Source organism: Ovis aries, chromosome 9 (assembly GCF_016772045.2).
Source record: "Ovis aries strain OAR_USU_Benz2616 breed Rambouillet chromosome 9, ARS-UI_Ramb_v3.0, whole genome shotgun sequence".
Taxonomy (NCBI): Eukaryota; Metazoa; Chordata; class Mammalia; order Artiodactyla; family Bovidae; genus Ovis; species Ovis aries.
In genome coordinates, this window is record NC_056062.1 from 77440396 (window position 1) to 77465505 (window position 25110).

Consider the following 25110-nt stretch of genomic DNA (forward strand, 5'->3'; position numbering starts at 1 on the left):
AAGAGGACAGCAGAGAAGCAGATAGAGTACTGAGCGCCTCAGTAACTACTCAACACTGAACCTGCCTTAAAATAGGAACAATAGTATCTGCTTCATTAATTTGCTAAGAAGATTAAAAAGCCTATTTTTGTAATGTCATGGTGAAAGCATCCTAATTGATACATTTTCCTATGTCATTAGGAGTACTTTGTAACCACCATTAAAAAAAACCTATTACTTATAAATATATTAACAATTATTTATGAACTATTATTTATCCCGGACAAATCTGCTAGATTGATAGACCAAAAATTAAAGTCACTGTTGCTTCAATTTGCATTACTTGAATAGTGAGGTTTAGCAATTTCTTGAACATTTATTTACCAACAGTCTATTCCTTAGAATCTTCTTTAGTAGGAACACGTCTGCAAAAACCAGGCTATGCTCAACTGTTATATACTCTGGCCATTATAATCTTTTAAAACAATATTTTCAAAATAACAAAACACACACAAGTCAACTGAACTATGAGTCCTAAATCAGCACACAAGATTTACTGTAGCACATGTAGGGGTTACTAGACACTTATGATAAGCCTTATGATGCCACAGCATTGCCTAATTTTGAATAAACATGTGGATGCACTGAGGGAGTAGTTAACTCTGTTCCTCTTCTGGATGTGTCCGGGCCTGGCAATGTGTGTTCAGTGCTCTTGCTTCAGAACCTTTGGGCCCCATGAGATTTAGGAGAGAATTTGGCTGTCTCTCACAGAAACCACAGAATCTCTGCAACCATCTGGGACTCACTTTGTCTAAAGACAAAGATCCTCTTGGTGGGTTTTTATAGTTTCATTTTCAACCAAAAAGCCTGTTAAATAGGCTTCAAATTTGATAAAAAGAAAATCCTTAAAAGTGGCCAGGGAGGAAAGGCCACTAAGATGAAAGGAAATCCAAAATGGCTGAGCCTTGGAACTGTGCTCTACATGGCTGCTCCCTCGCAGGGTTCAGTGGCAGCCATGCCTGCGTTCCTTCAAAGTGGCAACACTCACAGCGCTGATATTTTGAAAATTATGGTTAGAATTTCAAGATTAATTTATCAGTTGAAGACAGCTACTTAATTTTTTTAATGTAGGGTTTCTCTTTAGTACACATTTCCAGGTTTCGCACCACTTCCCCTTTTTTCCAAAGCCACAAAGATGTGTATTGAAGATTTCTACATATGATTTTACTTAGCAGGTTTCTGAACTCTTATTAGATCAGTGCCAAGAAGAATAGCAATATTAAAAGAATAATTCCAGAGTACCAGATGCACAGGAAAATGATATCTTAACCATGATTAAAAGTGTATGTATAAAGATACAAATATATATACATATATTCATATATGTACATTAAAACTTTTAGAGCCATAAAGCTTTCCTCAATTAAGAGATGGAAAACACAGAAGCAAATATGTGTACATAAGTAGTTGTATAATATACAAAGTTCCTGGGAAATGTTATGTGTGGTCAATTTTTATTGAATTGGAGAAATGAGAAGGGTCTAGGAAAGGCAGGGTACAGGCAACTAAACATCATTGTTCCAACAAGCTTTAGCCAATTCTCCACTGTTCAGAGGTATGATACACGGTTAGGGTACATCAGGGAGCTACATACACTCACCTCCCCAAACGAGGTGTGGTAATTAGGCAGCTGCGGTTTCTTGTAACTTTCCAGGCCCAGGTGGGATAGAAGGAAAGAAGCCAAGACGAGAGGGAGGCAGGAGCCCACCACGCTCTTCTGGAAGCTTGGCTCCTACCTTCCTTCCTAACCTGGCCGCCTGCAGAATCCTGTGTCTCTGCTGTACTTTAACTAGAGCTAATCTGAATGTTAGTTAATCTACCCTGACCATAGGGAAAAAAAATCCAATGTAAAAGGAAGTAATACTTTGTGTGTGTTGGGGGGTGGGGTGTGGAGGGGAGAGGGGGTAGACAGAGAGACAGACAGACAGATAGACAAGGACAGACAGAGAAGTGGGGAGAGAGAGAGAGAGAAAGAGAAGAAAGGCTGAAAAACACTGACTGGGAAGTTTTTTTTACAACTCAGATACATGCAGTGTTGCCATGGTGGTCTGCTGAACTTCGTTATACCCAGGTTCAGTATAAACCACTTCCCATTTGCTTCAATTTTAGGTTAACGAATGGTTGTTTTTGAGTTTCACTTTTCCCTGCTTGCTGAGTTTTTAAAAATGGCTCCAATATAGAGCACAGTCTCATATGATGGTGATAAGAAATGTTAAAACTCAAAATAAGTTATGTGTGTAAGGCCTCCCATGATAGTGGGAATGTAAAATGGACTTTCCCAGTTAATGTGGGAGAAGACGACACTTCTTCTCAGAAAGGTAAATGCCATGTGGGGCTACTTACGCTCCCATTATTTCTTTCCACATACCCCTCTCCTGTTTGGCTAGACTTGACCTTTTTTTTTTTTTTTTAAAGAGTATTTATTACAAATGGGTAGAAGCAGAGAAAAGTGTGAAAGGCATTCTCCCCCCAATACCCAGAAAAGGATTATTAACATTTAACAGTACAAATAACATTTGGAAAAGTCCTGAAATGTGATTTGGCACCAGATGCCTTAAAATCTATATTTGGCATTAACAGAGAGAGTGATTAAAAGAATTCCTTAAACTCTCTATGCATGGAAAATTTTTTTAGTTCTGATTTGAACCCTTCTTAAATATTTAAGGTTTAAAAAATGCTAATAGTTTGAAAAACTCATGAAGTTAGCAGATGTTTTAGGAAAAATATATATTTAGTTATTTAAAAGATTAGCGTAGTAGCAATAAGACTCTGGTAAGTCAAAACAGTGAATTTTGTCTAAGAAATAAAGTACATCTTTTTAATTTGGAAATATGTATCAAGCATTACAAAAAATTCATATCCTTTGGGCATGTAATTTAAATTTTATAGCAATTATTTGAAGGACAGATACAGAAATGTGGCCATATATTTATACAAAAGATATTTATTGCAGGATCTATTACAGTGACCAACTGGACATTAATTGAATGTTCAACAACAAGGAAATGTCTAGGTGTGTTTCGATATACCATATGGCAAATGACTAGGCAACCATTAAAGGGATAACTTCAGGAATTTTAAATAACAGGAGAAAATAAACATTACATAAAGTTAGAAGAAGAAACAAGTTGGAAAATTGTGATTACAGTTCAATTTCACTCAGATGGTAAGGAATCTGCCTGCAATGCGGGAGGACCTGGGTTCGATCCCTGGGTTGGGAAGATCCCCTGGAGGAGGGCATGGCAACCCACTCCAGTATTCTTGCCTGGAGAATCCCCATGGACAGAGGAGTCTGGTGGACTACAGTCTACAGGGCTGCAAAGAGTCAGATAAAACTGAGCGACTAAGTATACAAAGTCAGATTTTGAGTTGTTTCAAAGAAAAAAAGTAGAAAAAAACTTACCAAAGTAATAATAGAATATATTTTTTGGTTGGTAGATTTATGAGTAAGTTTAATTTTCTTCATGAGGCTTTTTTGTGTTTCTAGATATATTTTATAATAGTTAACATAAAAATAACAGTGTGAACTAGTATTTATTGGGTGTTTTCTATTATAAAAGAAAGATGAAGCATAAAACAGTTAAGAAATTTGCTTAAGATCATATAGGTAATAAGTACAAGGGCTGAGAGATCTTTTACAATCAGAAAAAAGGTAGGTAAAATTTTGTGAGAATTAAAAAATGTATTTTTCATGACAAATTTTTTTGACTTATGGTATATACTGTTGCAATAGTATCTACTCAGGTACAGTGTATATTCTAATTTATCCTGAAATTTAATATCAGTTCTTGAAAGTAATAATATCTATGGCAAGAATGAGGTGTCTATATGTAGTAACACAAAAACACATGAGTATTGCTCATGCCTGGAAATATTTCATTATTATAATAATAACTGAAGTTCATTGGGTTATGACAGTAGGCCAGGCACTAGTGTAAGCACTATACATATACAAACTTCTGTAATTCTCACACCTACTTCACGAGGAAGGCACTATTATTATTCCCATTTTACAGATGAGAAAAGTGATTCACAACGGTAAATAGCAGCTAGCAAGGGTGCCTGTGATTTTAATCACTAGGACATATCTTTAAAACATTTCTCCACAGAAGGACCCTGCCACTCCACTGATTGGTAAATGTCCTCTAAACTCTGAACAGAGCTGAACGAACTGGAAAACTTCAGACTAGAGCTATGGTAGTCAAAGCATCTGAGAACTTGTTAGAAATACAAATTCTCATGCTATACCCTAGAACTACTGAACCTGGAACTCTAGGGGTGGGAATCCAGCAACCTGTGCTTCATTCAACAAACCCTCCAAGGGATTCAGAAACATACTCAAGTTGAAAACCACTAGCCTAGAGGGAGAAAAATTAAGGGGAAATATGCTAATTCCTCATGTTTTTGGAAGGCTTAATATAGAGGAGAGGCAACAAGTTGCGTGTTTTCTGTGTATGCCTCTCAAGTTCTGAGGAATGGTAAAAAACTGGCTAAATGGTAACAGATCTTGGCTCAAAATTAGGAAAGAATTTATTTCATTCAAAATTAGGAAAGAATTTATTTCATTAATAGCTGGAAGTGACCGACAGCTGGAAGCTGCCATGTGAGAGAATGAGCCTCTCGTCGTTCAGAGTATCCAACAAACGCTGTATGACCATTTCTCAGGCACGCCGGTGAATGGGAAGGCAGACCAGGCATTCTTGAGAGAGCGTGAGTGACGGAATCAGAAAACCAGTGGGTGCTGGGCAGATGTTTGTTGAGAGCACATCCATGAAAGCAAGCTCTGAGGGCAGATGGAAGAAACGATTCTTGTTTTTAAGACTTTCCAGCTCAAAGCCCACTCTAGCCATGCTGGTCTCCTCCTGAGTCCTTGGGTAAGATCCATTTGTCCCGTATTTGCATCTTTGTTTATCCTATACTGCTGAGTGGGAATGCCCTCTCTTAATCTCAATTCGACATGCTTTGTAAAGCCCAGTTCAGGTCAAATCTTTTTAGTGAAACCTCTAAATTCCCTTCACACTTACTGTCAGCCATACACATTGTCGGGTTTACATAAATTTATCTAAATTTACACTTTGAGAGCAAAGGTTGTGTCACATACTTCGAGTCTTCCATTTTACCCTGTTCTATAGGAGATAATCAACAAGTACTTGGGGGAATGGTCAGTTGACGGGGAACACTCTTCCATGCTTTTTTCTGAGACCCTGCTGCTACCATACTCTTCTCACTTGTTGCTCTCAATAATGAGAGCACGAAGTCCAGCTCCCTGATTAGGTGCAGACCAAGAATGCACACGGGACGGGTCCTACTGTTCACCTTACCCGTTGCCTCCTGCTTGCCCCCTGGGCACACAGCAGTGAAGGGGCCCCAGGTGCTCAATACAGAAAGCTCCCTTTTTCCTTTTCCAGGGACTGGTGCTGTGTCTATCACGTCTTCAGTTCTCATAAGCTTTGGAAAGATTGTTACAATCCAGATGCAGATGTATATGTTAAAACTCTTATGACAAATCCAATTATTATGTGTGCAGTGAAGCCAGTTTTCAGATTTTAATACTTCCTTTTTTTCTTTCTACTCTTGTCATGTGCTCCATGCTTGAAAAACATCTTTTAAAAACCACATTTTCACATCTTAAGAACACAAAAAAGTGTCAGATACTTTCTTTTCCCCCTTTGCAGTCTTAGAACTTCAAAAACAGCCAAAAGGAAGTTTTATAAAATACGTAAAAATATGTGCTGAGAGCTGAGGTTTTATAAGCCAAGAGTTAGAGTGCAGTGAATTTTTACTGCAGTTAATATTAACTCCTAGGAAAAGAACGCTTGCTGGAGACCCAGGCCCATTCTGCCATGGGAAAGAACCTTGACACTTTCTTGCAGGTTACTCTTGCATGACTGAGAATCAACTCTTGGTTATCCACTGCTGGATTATCCAGGGTCCCCACCATCCTTGGCTTCTTTTCCTTCTCAATAAAGACCCTTTGGCCATTTCACAGCTCATTAGCACCTACACCAGAAGGTAGGTGGTGACAGGGAGAAGAGGTGAAATGAAAATCAGTAAATTTTACTGCTCGTTAGCAGCTCTTGTAAAAGACCTGGGACAAGGGTACGAAGCCATCAGCATCATCAGGATCAACAACAAACACTTAGTGAGCGTGCATGCGCATGGCTGGAGCAGGCACAGCTAGAAAGAGCTCTGTGATTTTTTTTACGATTATTATTTGCATCTCATTAAGTTTCCATTCCATTATAACATCCAATGATTCAGAGTCGTCTGGGCCATGGACACACAAGAACTTACCTGTTTTTGCACGCCGCTGACTTGCTGAGCCTTGATGATGAGTGAAGCAGTTCGACCCTTGTACTGAATAGTTCTAATAAATGTCCCTGCATGGTCCACACTGAAGGGCTCTGACCAACGCCAATTGCCCCAACCTTCAATACAGATGTGTAACAGCTGGAGAGAGAAACAATAATCGTCATAATGCCAAAAGTGCCAACAAAAATCTAGTCCTAAAATGAAAGTCTCATTGCTGGAAAACCTTCCTATTTGTAATACTTAGCATCTGTTTTCTTTCTAACCTGCATTATTCATCCACTTCCAGCTTATTCAACCAGGCTAAGAATAGCAAATATGCCACATAGAGTCAATGCGGTTTTCCAGATCACATTTTAAACCTTAAAAATAATTGTCCTATCAAATGGTAAAAGGGCCTGTTGAACATTTGAGGAAAGACTGTTTCATTCATCTGGAGGACAAGAAGGCTGAAACGTGAGATCAAAGAATCATGGTCTTGGCTGATAGTTTATTCCTTCCTCTGGCTAGACAGTAATTAAAGCTAAATTTGGTTTGTAGCATTATTTTTGACCCTAAATTACCATTCTTTATTTTTCCTTTTGATAAAGAACAAAATAGCAATTTGAGAATGCAATTCATTTAATATATTCATTCTCCTTATGAGATCACATATATATTAGAAATACCTTTAACATTTTGAATGTCTGTTCTATTCCTTTTCTTAGTATGTATTTATTGTAATTTTTACCAGTTGAGTCCCTGATCCACATTCACGTTTATCCACATAGTACTGCCACTTTTAGTAATACTTAGATTTCTTTCATGGACATCAAATACTTTCTATTTCTATTGCTACCTATTAACTGCAATTAAGTATTCCAAACTTAAGTCCACTAACTGAAAAAGTATTCCAAAACAACAATGACTGTTTCTTTAGGATACATGTTTAAATGAAAATAAACAATGTTCCTGTTGTTCAGTCACTAAGTCGTGTCCAACGCTTTGCGACCTCATGGACTGCAGCATGGAGGCTTCCCCGTCCTTCACTATCTCCCACTTATGTCCATTGAGTCAATGATGCCATACAGAAATAACACTGACATTTTAGGAAGAAGGTTTAGATACTATACAAACAACATTTCCCTTCATATCATACATAATGTTTAAAAGAGCTAACCAAAGGTTAATCACATGAAACATTTTCCAATTAACAGAATAAATAAAACTTTGAAAATATTATATAAGAGCTATCACAATGGGCTCTTAAATACATTAAGGACTTCATGAGAATTGCCATAATAATGAAGTCTTTTGATTAGCAACATTATTTTTTAGTTTAAACATTAAGAGGAACCCTTATAAAGTGCTTAAACTTGAAAATTTCCCAAGGTCACTGTTCATCATAATGTAACGTTTGGTGGAAAATTCAGAGATTTTTTGTTTTGTTTTTAAATATCTTAAAATACTTTAAAAAAATCTCGTAACTCATCTCCCTGCTTTTAATATGGCCCCACTCAGTTCTTCCTCCATACAACTGCCAGTGATCTTGTGAAATCAAAAGGCTACCGGTCAGATGATTTCTAAAAAAAGAAGTCTAACAGCAAAAGAATAAAAAAATAAAAAAAATCCTGGACAGCAAATAAAATACCTTTAGGGAAAATTTGGTTTTATATACAGTCTTCAACATAAAAGTACCAGAGTATCTTTGATGTTTAAATATTAGTTACAGGGGAAAAAAAAGAAAAACAATAGTGGTGTTTGGAACCATTTCAGTTTTTTGTAGCAGCAACTGGGAATAAAGCTCAGGGTACACACAAAACTAAAAGAAACAAAGAAAGTTGTTTTCTTTGGAGGGACTAGTAGCTGGAAATGACAAAAAATAATGAGGCAAGGTACTTAAGGTCAAGCTCAGCTGTATTTTTCTTGAAAATTCCATAGCTTCTAAAGAAAGTTTTAATGTACACAGCGTAATTTTAATTGAGGAGTGTTCATATTTGCATATGAGCTCAATCTTAGGTAGCTGTTCACTCTGTGTGCACAGCTTTTAATGACGGAATGTCACCAAGGAATATGCTGTCGGGTTTTTGCTTGGCAGCTATTTGGTCTCAAAACATTGGCACATATATCACATATATTGTCTTTGAATTATGAAAATTCAGATATGTTTGGAGTTAGTGCACACAGAAAAGTTAGGTGGGAGAAAAACATGACGTTTCTTCCCACCTGTATGACCAACAGAATATTTGTAATGTCTGGCCTGCAGTTAAAAAACATTTAAATACCACTGGCAACTACATGTATATATAATTTAATAGGGAAGGAATGACATTCCTCAGAGAGAAAAATCTACAGAAAGGAATTCAGGAGGCCTGGCAGTACTTCAGCCCTAGTACCCCAGTACTTCAGCAGTACTTCAGTACAGTGCCCAGTACTTCCCATGGCACTGGCAGGGTGCTCAGGTACCCCTGGACATCAAATGAGGGTGGAAAATCCTGTACTTGTTGGACTGATTCACTAAATTTCACTGTTATAGGTACTGAGAAGTCTCCATTTAATAACAAATACCCATATGTCTATTTTTATTTCTATAGCAAAGAAACTATAAAATCAGGCATAAAAATGTGAAATTTGTATTAGATTGCCTAATCCTAATGAGACTTGTTTCTATTATTGATCCAATACATTTTTATTAGTCAGATACTATAAGGAAGGCAATATGTGAAAGACTATGGAGGACATAAAAAAGAGCTTTAGTCTTTATCCCACAAGGAGCTTAAGATTTTACAGGAAAAGCAAGGCCTGTGTAACTAACCCAGAAGACGCATTAAGAGAGGTACACACTGATACAGGAGTCTGGAGGAGAGAGGGCTTGTTCAGGTTGCTGTGATTATGAGAGCTTCCTAAAGCATTTGAGCCTGAGAGTTTGGGTAGGACTTCAATTGGTAAAGATGACAGTCACTGGCCAAGGGGGACAATCTGAGAGATGAAGTCAGAAGCTTTGCTTGGGGCAAAGTTCGTAGTCTCTATTGGTTGGAGAAGAAGCAACATGTCAAAAAAAGAGTGAGGATAAGTCTGAGAAGCAGATCTAGATGGTGGCCAGCCCTGATTATTTGCTGAGCTAAGGAATTTGTGCTTTACTCAGGAATTAGCCTTATGTGCAGATGAGCGATGTGTTGAAAGGATGGTGAGAGCAGAGTGTGGAGGGGTCTGGACAACTGCAACAGAATTAGAGCAATGTGGGCCAGAAACAGGAGAGAGGAAGGATCGGGCTTAACAAAATATCACTATCCATTCTGCCTAGAGCCCATGGTGTCTTTAACATTCTCTTAACAATTTGGAAATTTTCTTTCCCCTTGTTTCCATTAAGTTTCCCTTTCAGATTCACTTCCTTTACCATCTTTCTTTTCCATTCAGGTTTTTCACTCTCTGTGGCCTACTTAGCTAGTGTCTAATTTTTTCCATTGGGAGGAAAAACAGTCAAATAGGAACCACTCTCGTTTGAACTTTTCAGTGGGAAATGAAATGAAGTATAAGGCAGGTTGTACAGTAGCCACACTCAATGGAAGGCCTCAAGGGGCTACACTGACATTTTTTTCTAGCAGACTGCCCTATTCCAGGGCCACACTGGCAGCAAGATCAAATTCCACTGAAGACCTCAAATGGGAGCATAGAACTTTCCACTCATTTTTTTCAATAAAAAATAAAACTTAAAACTGAATTACTGATCAGGGGCTTGGGGATCAGCTCTCAGGACCACCCACAGTCACATCCAAAGGGAGAATTCCTGAGTCGACAGATTACAGAGGAAAGAAAAACAAAATGAAATCTAGGATAACAGGGTACACCAAGGAAGAGAAAGAGGAGGGCTGTTAAGAAAAACCTTTAAATGATATCTGAAATATAAATGAAAGTACTAGATACTTTTCTGTGAACTTTATTTCACTATTCATTTAAAAATTGTTATCAAGATGCTTTCTACCTAGTCAGAAATTGAAAATTTGTCTTGAGTCATTTGCATACTTTTTATACTTTATAGTAATTTATTGTACAGTAATATGCAATGTTCCAAAAAGAAACTGAAAATCTAAATAATATAAACGTATTTCTCCAATATATTTTATTCTTGACAGAAATTTTAGTTCTCAAAAAGTTATGTGAAATGCAAGTGAAAGAAACTACTGAATATATGCTTGTAGTAAATATATAGTATATAATATATATTAATATATACAAAAGCTTAAGCATCATATTTGTTTTTTTAACTTCTAAACTCATATCTATATCCCAAGAGCCTAGTGCACAGTAGGCACTGAATAAAATATCTGTTGACTAAAAAATCAGGATTTTTGAAAAATAACCAAAATAACCTAAAGGAGATATCAAAAAATTTTAGTGGTGATATTTGGGCATAAAATATCATAAAATGAGAATCAAAATATTCAGAAACAATTTCTATTTTGAGTGACCTTTCAATATAGATTTATAGATTTGCTTTATGTGGATAACAATACTAGATTAAGTTACACATCAATGAAATCCCTAAAATCTGTAATTCAGACACTGCAACATGATACTAAAGCATAAAGAAGACCCTAAATGATATATACCAGGTAAGCATGACAAATGAAAATTAAGTTAAATATGAACAAATTCTTGTCTATCCAAAATAACATCTAAAAAGCTACAGATCAAATTAAATAGATCAAAGCTAGATTGCTTGTTTAGAATGCATAAGTGGAACTGACAGTACATTTCACATCAATAAACTAACATGAAAACAAAATGAAATATGTTGCTCATTATTGCTTTTTTAAGGCAGCTGAATTTCAGGATGTTCAGAGTATCTGAAATAATGCTAGAAAATATCTAGATAGTTGCTAATCCTTGGTGTCACTCTGATTCAATATTAGAACTCTTAGGACTCTATATCTCCTTTTTATATTTATAGAGCACAACCTAAAAGAATGATAAGGTAGAAATAAAGTGATTTGAATTATTTTCTAGTGGACAACTTGGATTCTTTGATGCAGTGTATTTTGGAAGAAAGAGGAGAAAGAAAAAGATTTTCAAATCAACCTTCCAGGGGGTGATATAATGGTCACTGTCATCACGCAAGCATCAATGAGACAAAAGATGAGAGCTTACATGCAGGTTTTCTCTCAAGACTGTTTGAATTACATGAAAGCTACAAATTCTGCGCAACTGCATAAAGCAACCTTTTACAGGAGAAGGGAAACCTGGCACACTCAAACAATGGTTAGAATGAAAATTGTACCTGGAGAGTAATCTTTCTATAAAAAAATCTAAGCTTCAGATACTCACTGGACTCATCAATTCTAAATAGGAATTTATCTTGATAGAATAATTATAGACATGTGCAAAGATTTACCTAGATGTATGTTTATTCCAGCACTGTTTTAATAATGAAAATATGGCATTACTAGGACATTAGTCAAATAAAATATAGCAAAAACAATAATAGCTATCAGTTATTAGACACATACTTTGGGCTTTCCTGGTGGCTCAAACAGTAAAGAATCTGCCTGCAATGCAGGAGACCTGGGTTCGAACCCTGGGTCAGAAGAGCCTCTAGAGAAGGGAATGGCGACTCACTCCAGTATTCTTGCCTGGAGAATTCCATGGACAGAGAAGCCTGGCGGGCTACAAATCCATGGGGTTGCAAAGAGCTAGAATGATGACTGAGAGACCAACACTCACTTTTTCTTTCACTTCCACGTATCAAGCAGTGGGCTAAGTGCTTTTTATATATGCTCTTATTTATTCCTTAAAATAATCTTAGGTGGGAGATACTTTTATTTTATGAATGAAAAAGCAAGCTGAGCTACAGAGAGGCCACAGTGCTCAAGAGGGCAAGGTGTAAGATTTGAACTGAAGTGTACTTACTAAGAATCTCTCTTCTTAATCATACTTATACTATAGAATTCTCTGAAACTATTGAAAAAAAAAATCACAGCATGAAAAAAACATGAACAGTTTTACTTAGCCAAAGATTAACCAGAAAAAATCGCATTACAAAAAGATATGTGCAATATATACTCCATTTTCATAAAATGAACAAAAAGTATACATGTCTATTCCTAAAGGGAGAAAAATGGCTAGAAAATATACCAGAATGTTAATAGTGGTTATCTTGGGGATATGACTTTCCTTTTTATGTGTGTGTTTTGTGTGCTTTTATGTACTTTCCAAATTTCACACTATAAATATGTATTACTTTGCAATCAGATAAAACTTAATGTTATTAAAATCAAAAAAGTTCAACAGAAAGCATACAGAGCCTTCAAGTAAAAAGAAATTAGACATTTCTATTTTAAAAACTTAAAATCAGCTTCCTGCATGAAGTCTCCCCACCTGTCCTGATCAGTGTTGCAGATTTCCCATTTGCTCTGCTGGCATTCTGCTGAAAGGAAGACATGAGACTCAGTTCATTTCCGAGGCCTCCATCACTGCTCTTCACACAAGGTCTGGCTTTCTGTATTACTTACTCATATGATTCCTGGGGCAGTTAAATGAAATTATTTGAGGGTTTTTTCCCCCTAAGGCAAAAGGTTCTTCCCCCTAGTTTAGCAAATATTTTCAGGATTCACATCTACTAAATGCTCACCATAAGTCAACTAACTGTACTGCACGTGGTGGTGGTTTACTCGCGAAGTCGTGTCTGCCTGTTTTGCGACCCCATGGACTATACCTCGCTAGGCTCCCCTGTCCATGGGATTTCCCAGGCAGGAGTACTGGAGGGACTTGCCATTTCCTTCTCCAGGGAATCTTGCTGACCCAGGTGCTGAACCCATGTCTCCCGCATAGGCAGGCAGCTTCTTTCCCACTGAGCCACCAGGGAAGCCCGCATGGTGGAGACAGAGACGAATGAGATGCACACTGAAACCCTCACAGTGTAGTGGGAGAGGTTCAACAAGAAGCAGCATAGTGTAAAGTTTACGAGAGGAAGAAGAACATTGTAGGACTCTAGAGGAACTATGCTTGCGTGCTTGCGTGTGTGCTAAGTTGCTTCAGTCGTGTCTGACTCTTTGCGACCCCATGGACTGCAGCCCATCAGGCTCCTCTGTCCATGGGATTCTCCAGCCAAGAATACAGAAGTGGGTTGCCACACCCTCCTCCAGGGGACCTTCCCGACCCAGGTCAAACTCTTGACTCATGTCTCTTGCACTGGCAAGTGGGTTCTTTACTACTAGCGCCACCTGGGAAGCCTTATTATGCTTGGAGAAGTTAAAACATGTGACCAGAGATTGATATATTTTACTTATCCAAGGAAATAACATGAAAAAAGATACTGGAATAGAATAAAAGATATTTTTGTTATTTCTCATAAACAAAAGCAGGTGACAGCCAAACGTGGATTGGTTTTTCCTGGACAAAATTCATGTCTAAAAAACCCACACTGATTCCATTATGAACAAGTCATAAAAGTAGCAAACTATAGCTTTTGAGATGGGAATACCAGACCACTTAACCTGCCTCTTGAGAAACCTGTATGCAGGACAGGAAGCAACAGTTAGAACTGGACATGGAACAACAGACTGGCTCCAAATAGGAAAAGGAGTACGTCAAGGCTGTATATTGTCACCCTGCTTATTTAACTTCAATGCAGAGTAAATCATGAGAAATGCTGGACTGGAAGAAGCACAAGCTGGAATCAAGATTCCTGGGAGAAATATCAATCACCTCAGATATGCAGATGACACCACCCTTATGGCAGAAAGTGAAGAGGAGCTAAAAAGCCTCTTGATGAAAGTGAAAGAGAGTGAAAAAGGTGGCTTAAAGCTCAACATTCAGAAAAAGAAGATCATGGCATCCGGTCCCATCACTTCATGGGAAATAGATGGGGAAACAGTGGAAAGAGTGGCAGACTTTATTTTTGGGGGCTCCAGAATCACTGCAGATGGTGACTGCAGCCATGAAATTAAAAGATGCTTACTCCTTGGAAGAAAAGTTATGACCAACCTAGATAGTATATTCAAAAGCAGAGATATTACTTTGCCAACAAAGGTCCGTCTAGTCAAGGCTATGGTTTTTCCAGTGGTCATGTAAGGATGTGAGAGTTGGACTGTGAAGAAAGCTGAGTGCTGAAGAATTGATGCGTTTGAACTGTGGTGTTGGAGAAGACTCTTGAGGGTCCCTTGGACTGCAAGGAGATCCAACAAGTGCATTCTGAAGGAGATCAACCATGGGATTTCTTTGGAAGGAATGATGCTAAAGCTGAAGCTCCAGTACTTTGGACACCTCATGCAAAGAGTTGACTCATAGGAAAAGACTGATGCTGGGAGAGACTGGGGGCAGGAGGAGAAGGGGACGACCCAGGATGAGATGGCTGGATGGCATCATGGACTCGATTGACTTGAGTCTGAGTGAACTCCGGGAGATGGTGATGGACAGGGAGGCCTGGCGTGCTGGGATTCATGGGGTCACAAAGAGTCAGACACGACTGAGCAACTGAACTGAACTGAACTGAATAGCTTTAAGTAGGGAAAATCATTAGACCATTCAGGTATGACCTAAATCAAATCCCTTATGATTATACAGTGGAAGTGAGAAATAGATTTAAGGGACTAGATCTGATAGATAGAATGCCTGATGAACTATGGACAGAGGTTCATGACATTGTACATGAGACAGGGATCAAGACCATCCTGATGAAAAAGAAATGCAAAAAAGCAAAATGGCTGTCTGAGGAGACCTTACAAATAGCTGTGAAAAGAAGAGAAGTGAAAAGTAAAGGAGAAAAGGAAAGATATAAGCATCTGAATGCAGAGTTCCAAAGAATAGCAAGAATAGATAAGAAAGCCTCCCTCAGCGATCAATGCAAAGAAATAAAGACAACAGAATGGGAAAGACTAGAGATCTCTTCAAGAAAATTAGAGATACCAAGGAACATTTCATGCTAAGATGGGCTCAATAAAGGACAGAAACGGTATGCACCTAACAGAAGCAGAAGATATTAAGAAGAGGTGGCAAGAATACACAGAAGAACTGTACAAAAAGAGCTTCACAACCCAGATAATCATGATGGTGAGATCACTCATCTAGAGCCAGACATCCTGGAATGTGAGGACAAGTGGGCCTTAGGAAGGATCATTACAAACAAAGCTAGTGGAGGTGATGGAATTCCAGTTGAGCTACTTCAAATCCTGAAAGATGATGCTGTGAAAGTGCTGCACTCAATATGCCAGCAAATTTGGAAAACTCAGCAGTGGACACAGGACTGGAAAAGGTCAGTTTTCATTCCAATCCCAAAGAAAGGCAATGCAAAAGAATGCTCAAACTACCACACAATCGCACTCCTCTCACACGCTAGTAAAGTAATGCTCAAAATTCTCCAAGCCAGGCTTCAGCAATACGTGAACCGTGAACTTCCTGGTTCAAGCTGGTTTTAGAAAAGGCAGAGGAACCAGAGATCAAATTGCCAACATCTGCTGGATCATGGAAAAAGCAAGAGAGTTCCAGAAAAACATCTATTTCTGCTTTACTGACTATGCCAAAGCCTTCGACTGTGTGGATCACAGTAAAATGGAAAAGTCTGAAAGAGATGGGCATACCAGACCACCTGACCTGCCTCTTGAGAAACCTGTATGCAGGTCAGGAAGCAACAGTTAGAACTGGACATGGAACAACAGGCTGGTTCCAAATAGGAAACAGAGTATGTCAAGGCTGTATATTGTCACTCTGCTTATTTAACTTACATGCAGAGTACATCATGAGAAACGCTGGGCTAGAAGAAGCACAAGCTGGAATCAAGATTCCTGGGAGAAATATCAATAACCTCAAATATGCAGATGACACCACCCTTATGGCAGAAAGTGAAGAGGAACTCAAAAGCCTCTTGATGAAAGTGAAAGTGGAGAGTGAAAAAGTTGGCTTAAAGCTCAACATTCAGAAAAAGAAGATCATGGCATCTGGTCCCATCACTTCATGGGAAATAGATGGGGAAACAGTAGAAACAGTGTCAGACTTTATTTTGGGGGGCTCCAAAATCACTGCAGATGGTGATTGCAGCCATGAAATTAAAAGACGCTTACTCCTTGGAAGAAAAGTTATGACCAACCTAGACAGCATATTGAAAAGCAGAGACATTACTTTGCCAACAAGGGTCCATCTAGTCAAGGCTATGGTTTTTCCAGTGGTCATGTATGGATGTGAGAGTTGGACTGTGATGAAAGCTGAGTGCTGAAGAAGTGATGCTTTTGAGCTGTGGTGTTGGAGAAGACTCTTGAGAGTCCCTTGGACTGCAAGGTGATCCAACCAGTCCATCCTAAAGGAGACCAGTCCTGGGTGTTCATTGGAAGGACTGATGCTAAAGCTGAAACTCCAATACTTTGGCCACCTCACGCGAAGAGTTGCCTCATTGGAAAAGACTCTGATGGTGGGAGGGATTGGGGGCAGGAGGAGAAGGGGACAACAGAGGATGAGATGGCTGGATGGCATCACCGACTCAATGGACATGAGTTTGAGTGAACTCCGGGGGTTGGTGATGGACACGGAGGCCTGGCGTGCTGGGATTCATGGGGCCGCAAAGAGTCGGACACGACTGAGCGACTGAACTGAACTGAACTGACAGCTTTAAATCTTTGTGCAAACAACTTACTGTCAATATAATGTGGAAAATTAACTTTATATTATGAACTCATTGGCTTAGATTCTTCTAATAGATTCTAATCAACCATAACCCAGATAGATCCCATAACCCATGGGATTTTGATCCTGGAAAGGAAAGAGTCAAACTGGAACAAAAGTCATTGTTTCAGGTCAGATCTTGCTCTCAAAGCAGCCATGTGTGCAGATTCTTGGGGATGAAGAGAGGTGAGAGTTAGGGAGAGGACCTGCCTAAGAGAGGATGGTACAGAAAGGGAGGCTGAAGAGGCAATGAACTCTTACATCAGAACCTGCCACTTATTTTCAGAGCACCAGTCATCAATGAACACCAGAGAGTGAAGCATTAAAGGTACTGAAACATAGTAACTGATAGTCATTTGGCTGTTTGAAATTATGCTATTCACTATCTGGCTGGTCTTTTTATATATATTCAGAAATAGTAGCTACCAGGAAACAACAGATTCTAGCAGCACCCCAGTGTTTATTTTTATGAATGGTTATCACAAGGCAAACACTGATGAAGGAAAATCAGGAAAAAATAAACAAAAAAACAGTTGCATGAATGAAGCAAACTGTAGCTTTGCATGATTTTTGACAATTCACAATAACAAAGAAGCATGGGAGGATGTAGAAACTTTCATCTGTGTATAGCTGAGAATATTAGGAAATGCCAGCTGGAAAATGGGAAGTAGAAAAGGAGTTGACTTTATTATCTGCCCTTGAAGCTGGAGAATAAAAATCACCATTCCACAAATAATATAGTATAACAAAGGGCAATCCATAATATGATATAGTCATTAATAAATAGTAAAAAAGGACATAAAAATAAGCCATGAGACCTTTGAAAAGATACTGCAAAGCAAAGGAAAAAGCATATGACTGACATTTACATACTAGAGAGAAAAATAAATTAAAAAAAAAAAGAAAAAGTCAGGTGAAGAGTACTGGTACTTTCATATATTATCTACAAAACTATGATGCTTAATGAGTATTGCTTGCTAAAAAGCTACCTAAATAGAAATTATCTGAATTAGAGAAAAATAATTCACTTCACAAATTTTTTTTTTTCAAGAAGATTTAAGGAGCAAATTTTCTCATTAGTTAAAATACAATGCTATGTAAACTTTTGGGGAACCTATTAATCGTGAAATCAGATATAAGCGTATACAGTTTAAAAAGAAAGCATGAAATGATATATAGGCTTGTTTTAAAAAGGTCATTTCAACATTACACATATCTGTTGTTTTCACGTTTCTAAAGTGCATGGGCTTCCCTATATTTAAATGACATACAACTGAAAAAACAGGAGCTGTGATACTAATAGCTGCCTTAAGTCTAGAACTGTGTGATAGTCTTTGAGGCTATTCATCCTTAATGCTACCATAAGGGGCTGCAAAGTGAAAATTCAGACAAATTTTACATGTATGCTTGTGTGTCTATACAGAAAAGGGTGGTCTGTCTATAAAATATGAAATAATTTACACTTAAAAATTAAATAAAATAAATACAAACAATACTTGCTTAATTGAGTGACACTAACAGTCAGAAGATTTTGGTGCTGGGTAGACACACTTGACAGAATGATAGTGAATGGCTGTCATGCTCATGGCTGAACCCAGCTCCTCAGTGGAAGAGATAAGGGTAAGTTGGATCGAAAGAATAAAGAATACTTTAGGTAAGCCGAGAAACAGAAGCCAATAAGGTAAACTGGAGACACTGTTTGATAGTCATTCAGACTTGGATAAATGTTCTGAGCTTGTGAGCCAGATTGTCAGTTCTTGTTTGCTTGAAAATCAATTTTGACTACATACAAATATAAACCATGGAGGAAATCTAACAAAAGTTTGAATAAAATTGTTCTTTTAAATTTTCTTTTAAAATGTTCATTCATCATTTAGCAAAATTTAGTTGAATGTAAAATAGAAGACATGCCAACATGTGTCCTAAGAAAAGATCAGGTAGTTCTATGCAATCTGTAACTTATTTTCAGTGATCATGGCCATTTAGACAATTAAGATTGTTATGCCTAATTTTTAATTAGAAAAAAAAGAAGTCAACAGATGGGATATAAAAGACATCCAAAAGTTTTACAGTTATTTATTTTCATTTAACTAAACTGCCTTGCCATACTAAGAAAACATTTTTGTAAAGGTTAAATAAAGTATTTCATGGCAACCGCTGCTTCTTAGTGCCTGTATAACAAGAAACATGAGCCAGCCAAAGTTGTGCAAGTTGGTTTTCTTTCCCAGTAAGGGAATGTGGTATCTAAGACCTTGTCCTAACTCATTTTATCCCCAAGTGTAAGTCAAGCAAGTCAAATATGAACTAATGCCTGAAGGGAAGTCCCTGACTCCAAAAGTATGGATTATTTCACATTTATCTTAAAATCTGCTCTCAGAGTTCTTAAAATTCACTAACTTGGCAAGTCAGGAATTATCATGAGAAATGAAATAATTTCATAACTATGAAGTCATCCAACATTCCATGCATCTGACACTCATTGGGCTTGGCCATGTCTTGGGCATTATTCTGACCTTTAGATAATAAGCTCTTCAATATCCTGCTCAGCATGGAAATAATTAAAAAGTGCCACAGTATAATAGGTATGCCATTGTCTTTAACAGAGTTAATGCTTTTGTTACACAGGCTTGTGGTAATAGGTTATGATTAACCGCAATCACATTCTGAATGCTGAAATCTTTATAACATTCTTAATCAGTATTTCCCATTACTTACAAATGGCAAAATACCATGCTTTAATGGTCCAGCTGCATTCCCTTTCTCCAAGCACTCTGTATTAAAATTCACATTTAAAATTAGTTCAGTCAAGGACCTTTATGTTTAGACATCAAGAATTCACATTTGCAGAGCACTAGCTTGTGAAAAGCCTTTGAGTGTCTCGTAAAAAGCTTAAGGGATCCTCAGTACATTTTTCTCCAAAGCTATATTTCAATATCGAAAATTTATTGCCAGAGAAGGGATGGTGAGACCATTAGCAGCACCAGCAGTCACTCCTCTGGGTGCTCCACAGTTGAAATAATCCCCAGTTGTGCCCTTTTGTGCAGGCTTGTAGAAAACTCTAGAAATCAGTCCTGGGACTGGATAAAGTGTCTTATCACAAACTATCTTTGCTACTTTCTTGTGGAAGACTTTATAAGTCTTAACAAGGTCACACTGCAAACCATTTTTACATAGTGATTTTGAAATATACAGGGAAAAAAAAAAAGACCCCAAACTTCTTCCTCTCCTTTAAATAGAGTAAATGTATTTACCAACAGAAGACGAAGAAATTCCAAACACCTCTATCCACTAGATATTTAATGACCAAAACTGCCAGGGTCCCATTTACTCGTGACTTCAACAAGGCACTATAACCTTCCTCAGAGGACATAAGTTTCTTGGAACCTCTCAGGAAACGGAAAATATTTGACGAGAGAAAGGTGAAGAGACAGAGTCTACAAGTCTTACTATTTTGCTGTTTCAATGACTGCTTAGAACTAAAATAAAAAAGCAGTTGATGGTGACTGGATAGTAGGTCCCGGGTACTCAAATGGAGTTAGTGTTTACAGAATATTTTGGATCAAAATCCTTGCCAGATGGTCCCAAGAACTGTTTACCTCACTGTTGATTTTAGCTATCTTAATGTCAGCAACAATAAAAAGAAGCTTGTTACTGCCACTGGGGAGCAAAGGCACACAGTCCTTCCACCCCAAACGGAACTGCTCGTTGTGGACAGCTGTGTGCTACGCAACAGTAAGGGCGATAATGTAGTTTCCGGGAATCTATTTCCATGATTAGAGAAAGAGAAAATATAAGGCAAATTTAACTTGAAATAACGTCTACTTTAAATCAATACTATTTTGTAACTGTACAACATACTTTCAGCTTATGATAAATAATACAATTTTTTCAGAGTTAAACAAAAGCAGGCAGAGTTGGATGTGCACGTGGACCTGAAAGCTGGTCTCCTTTGAAGTATACAGCTAGTCCTCTCCTGCAGCATCTCCCTGTTTCATAACAGTTCCCATCAGAGGCCACTGGGAGGCCAAGGGGGCAGAGGTGGCAGAGACGAGCAGCTACTCTTGATTACGAGTCCAGTTACACAGACAGCATACAAAACCATGTATTTTAAGCTCAGAGGACCTCTTTTTGTGTGTCTGTACAACACAAAGAAAAACATCCAATATGACCCATACTGTTTACAGTGGTCATATTGTTAAAATAAGCTTTTAAATCTATATTCTTGAGAAATGTCAGATGTTATGAGAAATCTGAACATTTTTACTCAGTGTACACTTATCAAATGCCAATTATGAGCCGGATACAGGATTAGATATTGTGGAAAATCATGTTTTAAAAAGCCTCCCACTTTCCTTCCCTCTTTTCACTTTAAGCAAATACCCACTACAACCACCTCAACATTTATAGTCAACCTCAGTTCTCTCTCCTGTCTCAAAGTAGAAGGAGGCTTTTGTGCTAAAAATGGTCCCCAATTCTCTCAGCAGCTCACATCAAGAGGTTACGATCTTGCTTCTTATCCTCTGGATCTGGCCTCACTTTGTGACTTGCTCCACCTAGCAGAAGGTGGGCAGCAGATTCTATGAGGGTTCTGAGCTTAGGCTCAATGGGTTTTGCAGTCTTTGCTCTTGTTCTCCTGTCTAGGCGGGACTCCTGGAAGGATCACATGGAAGAGAACCCTGGCCAGTGGTCTGCCAAGTGCCAAATGTGTGGGCAGGGCCATTATGGACCACTCAGCCGCAGCTGGCCGACCAGGTGACTGCAGCCTCATGAGTGAGCCCAGCTGAGACTAGGAGAAGGCCCTCTTAACTAAGTGCACCTAGATTTCTGACCAACACACTTATGAGCTAATAAAACTTTAAAATAGAAGTTTTGGGGTGGTTTGTAAATAGCAGTGGATAACTGGGATAATTCCACCCTGGGTCCATTCTTCTACCTGTAATCTGGATGCATTCTTCTCTTCTTCTGGAACCTTATGCCATTAATCACTCTTCCTGTCTTCTGCATCATCAACCTATCTGCTATTTACTCCTTTTCACATATGAACATGCCTAGTTCAGTTCAGTTCAGTCATGTCCGACTCTGTGTGACATGAACCATGAACCACAGCACACCAGGCCTCCCTGTCCATCACCAACTCCCAGAGTCCACCCAAACACATGTCCATTGAGTCGGTGATGCCATCCAACCATCTCATCCTCTGTCGACCCCTTCTCCTTCTGCCCTCAATCTTTCCCAGAATCATGGTCTTTTCAAGTGAGTCAGCTCTTTGCATCAGGTGGCCAAAGTACTGGAGTTTCAGCTTCAGCATCAGTCCTTCCAATGAACATTCACGACTGATCTCCTTTATGATGGACTGGTTGGATCTCCTTGCAGTCCAGGGGACTCTCAAGAGTCTTCTCCAACACCACAGTTCAAAAGCATCAATTCTTTGGGGCTCAGCTTTCTTCACAGTTCAACTCTCACATCCATACATGACCACTGGAAAAACCACAGCCTTGACTAGATGGACCTTTGTTGGCAAAGTAATGTCTCAGCTTTTTAATATGCTATCTAGGTTGGTCATAACTTTCCTTCCAAGGAGTACAAGTCTTTTTATTTCATGGCTGCAGTCACCATCTGCAGTGATTTTGGAGCCCCCCCAAAATAAAGTCTGCCACTGTTTCCACTGTTTCCCCATCTATTTCCCATGAAGTGATGGGACCAGATGCCATGATCTTAGCTTTCTGAATGTTGAGCTTTAATTCAACTTTTTCACACTCTACTTTCACTTTCCTCAAGAGGCTTCTTAGTTTCTCTTCATTTTCTGCCATAAGGGTGGTGTCATCTGCATATTGGAGGTTATTGATATTTCTCCAGGCAATCTTGATTCCAGCTTGTGCTTCATCCAGCCCAGCATTTCTCATGATGTACTCTGCATAGAAGTTAAATAAGCAGGGTGACAACATACAGCCTTGACGTACTCCTTTTCTTTTTGGAACCAGTCTGTTGTTCCATGTCCAGTTCTGTTGCTTCCTGACCTGCATACAGGTTTCTCAAGAGGCAGGTCAGGTGGTCTGGTATTCCCATCTCTTTCAGAATTTTCCACAGTTTATTGTGATCCACACAGTCAAAAACCCTCACCTGACCCTTCAGCTTTCTTGAGCTAACACCCAATCAGGATTTTTTTTTTTTAAATCATGCTCATTTTCCCCACTTTCTCACCTCCCATTCATTTTTCAACCCACTCAATCTGATTTCTATTACTATCTAGCCACAGAAAACTCTTTCCTTGGGCTATCAATGAACTCCCCATTGCCCATACAGTGGTCTCTTCAGTTATTGCTTCACTCAGATCTCCTTAGGGCAATCTGAAGAAGAGAGGTGGGCGGAAAAAGAAGATTCAAACAAAATGAACAGAACTGCAGGGACTTGAGATGACTGGGGTTCCAGCTAATGCCTTGACTACACGAATCTTGACTTGTCAGAGAATCTGAGCTAGAATCACCCAGGTAAACTACTCCTGAAATTTTTGGCTAATGAAACTGAGAAATAATGTTTTGTTTACTTAAGTTGTGGGCTAGTTGTTAAACAGCAGTCTGTAATAATACAGGGTATGGTATGTGTACATGGGTGCGACTATAACAGAAGCCTACGATGTATGTGTGTGGGTGCTTTGGAGCAAGAAGTGGGCAGAAACCAGAAAAACTTGGAAGTATTAGTGTCTGGGTGTGGATTTCTTTCAAATGCCTGTTTGGAGTTCTCTGAGCTTCCCGGGTCTGTAAATTTCTGTCTTTCACTAAGTCTGGGACATTTTATGAGATTATTTCTTAATGGTGGGGGGAGCCCTATTCTCTCTCCTGTCGTTCTTTGATAACAGTTATTCATATATTAGACCTTTTGACTGGATGGATTTCTACTGATCCATCTTCAACTGAGGTGTCAGCTGGGCTGAATTATTTTTTTTTAATTTGTTTTTAATTGGAGGATAATTGCTTTACAATGTCGTGTTGGTTTCTGCCACACAAGGGCTGCATTCTTATCTAGAGGCTTGACTTGGGAAGAATCCTCTTCCAAGCTCACTTGGGTAGCTGGCAGAATTTATTCCCTGGTGCCTATATGAGGGGGCTTCCTAGGTGGCGCTAAGGGTAAAGAACCCGCCTGCTAATGCAGGAGATGTAAGAGACCTAAGTTTGATCCCTGGGTCAGAAGATTCCCCTGGAGGAGGGCATGGCAACCTACTCCAGTATCCTTGCCTGGAGAATCCCATGCACAGAGGACCCTGGCAGGCTACGGTCCATATGGTCGCATAGAATCAGACATGACTGAAGTGACTTAGCACGCACGCATGCATGCCTGTCTATGAGGAGGCATGTGAGGAGGGTTCTGACTTAATGACTGGCACTGGCAGCCACCTGTACATCTCCGTGGCTTCTCACACCTCCCTGCCCCATGTTCCTCTTCATAGGCAGCTATAACATGGTAATTTGCTTCTTTCAGGCCAGCAGGAATGTATGTTATCTATCTCTCTCTCCTGACAAAAGGGTCCAGTTCCTCTTTTAGGGCTTTTATCTGATTAAATCAGGCCATCTAGAATTGCCCTGTTTTGATTAACTAAAAGACAACTAACAGATATAGAGAACTAGTGATCACCAGTGGGTAAAGGGAAGGGGGAAAGGACTCGATAGGAGTAGGGGGCTAGGAAGTACAAACTACTGTGTAAAAAATAAATAAGCAACAAGGATATATTGTATAGCATAGGAAATATAGTCAACTCAATATTATGTAATAACAAAATGAAGTCTAATCTATAAAAATTTTGAACCACTATGTTGTATGCCTGAAACATATATTGTAAATCAACTATTTCCTTCAATTAAAAAAGAATGTTAAAAATCAAACTAATTTAGGAATTAATTATACCTGTAAAATCCCTTTTGTGTTGCCACAGTGGCTTTAAAGTATATGCATCATAATTTTAACCTCTGGGTCATCTTGACATTGGCATCTGTTAATCATCTCTCCCTTGAAATTGAATAATTCTTTTTTTTTTTTTTTTGAGCTTTTTTGAGACTTGTCAAGTAATTTTGGGTCATAGTGTGGACACTATAAATGCTCTGTGGTGAAGACTGAATTCTCTCATAATTCTTCCAGAGT

At 38.7% G+C, this 25110-nt stretch overlaps 1 protein-coding gene across 19 annotated transcripts in view; it reads right to left on the reverse strand.

Annotated features, from left to right (window-relative positions):
• The window catches only part of VPS13B (vacuolar protein sorting 13 homolog B), a 784482-nt gene that overhangs the window by 60597 nt on the left and 698775 nt on the right, over window positions 1-25110 (reverse strand). For all 19 annotated transcript variants that reach the window (XM_060393910.1, XM_042254441.2, XM_060393907.1 and 16 more), the window contains exon 44: window positions 6334-6489. In XM_060393910.1, the coding sequence (XP_060249893.1) occupies window positions 6334-6489 (156 nt within the window). The remainder of the gene's footprint in view (window positions 1-6333; window positions 6490-25110) is intronic.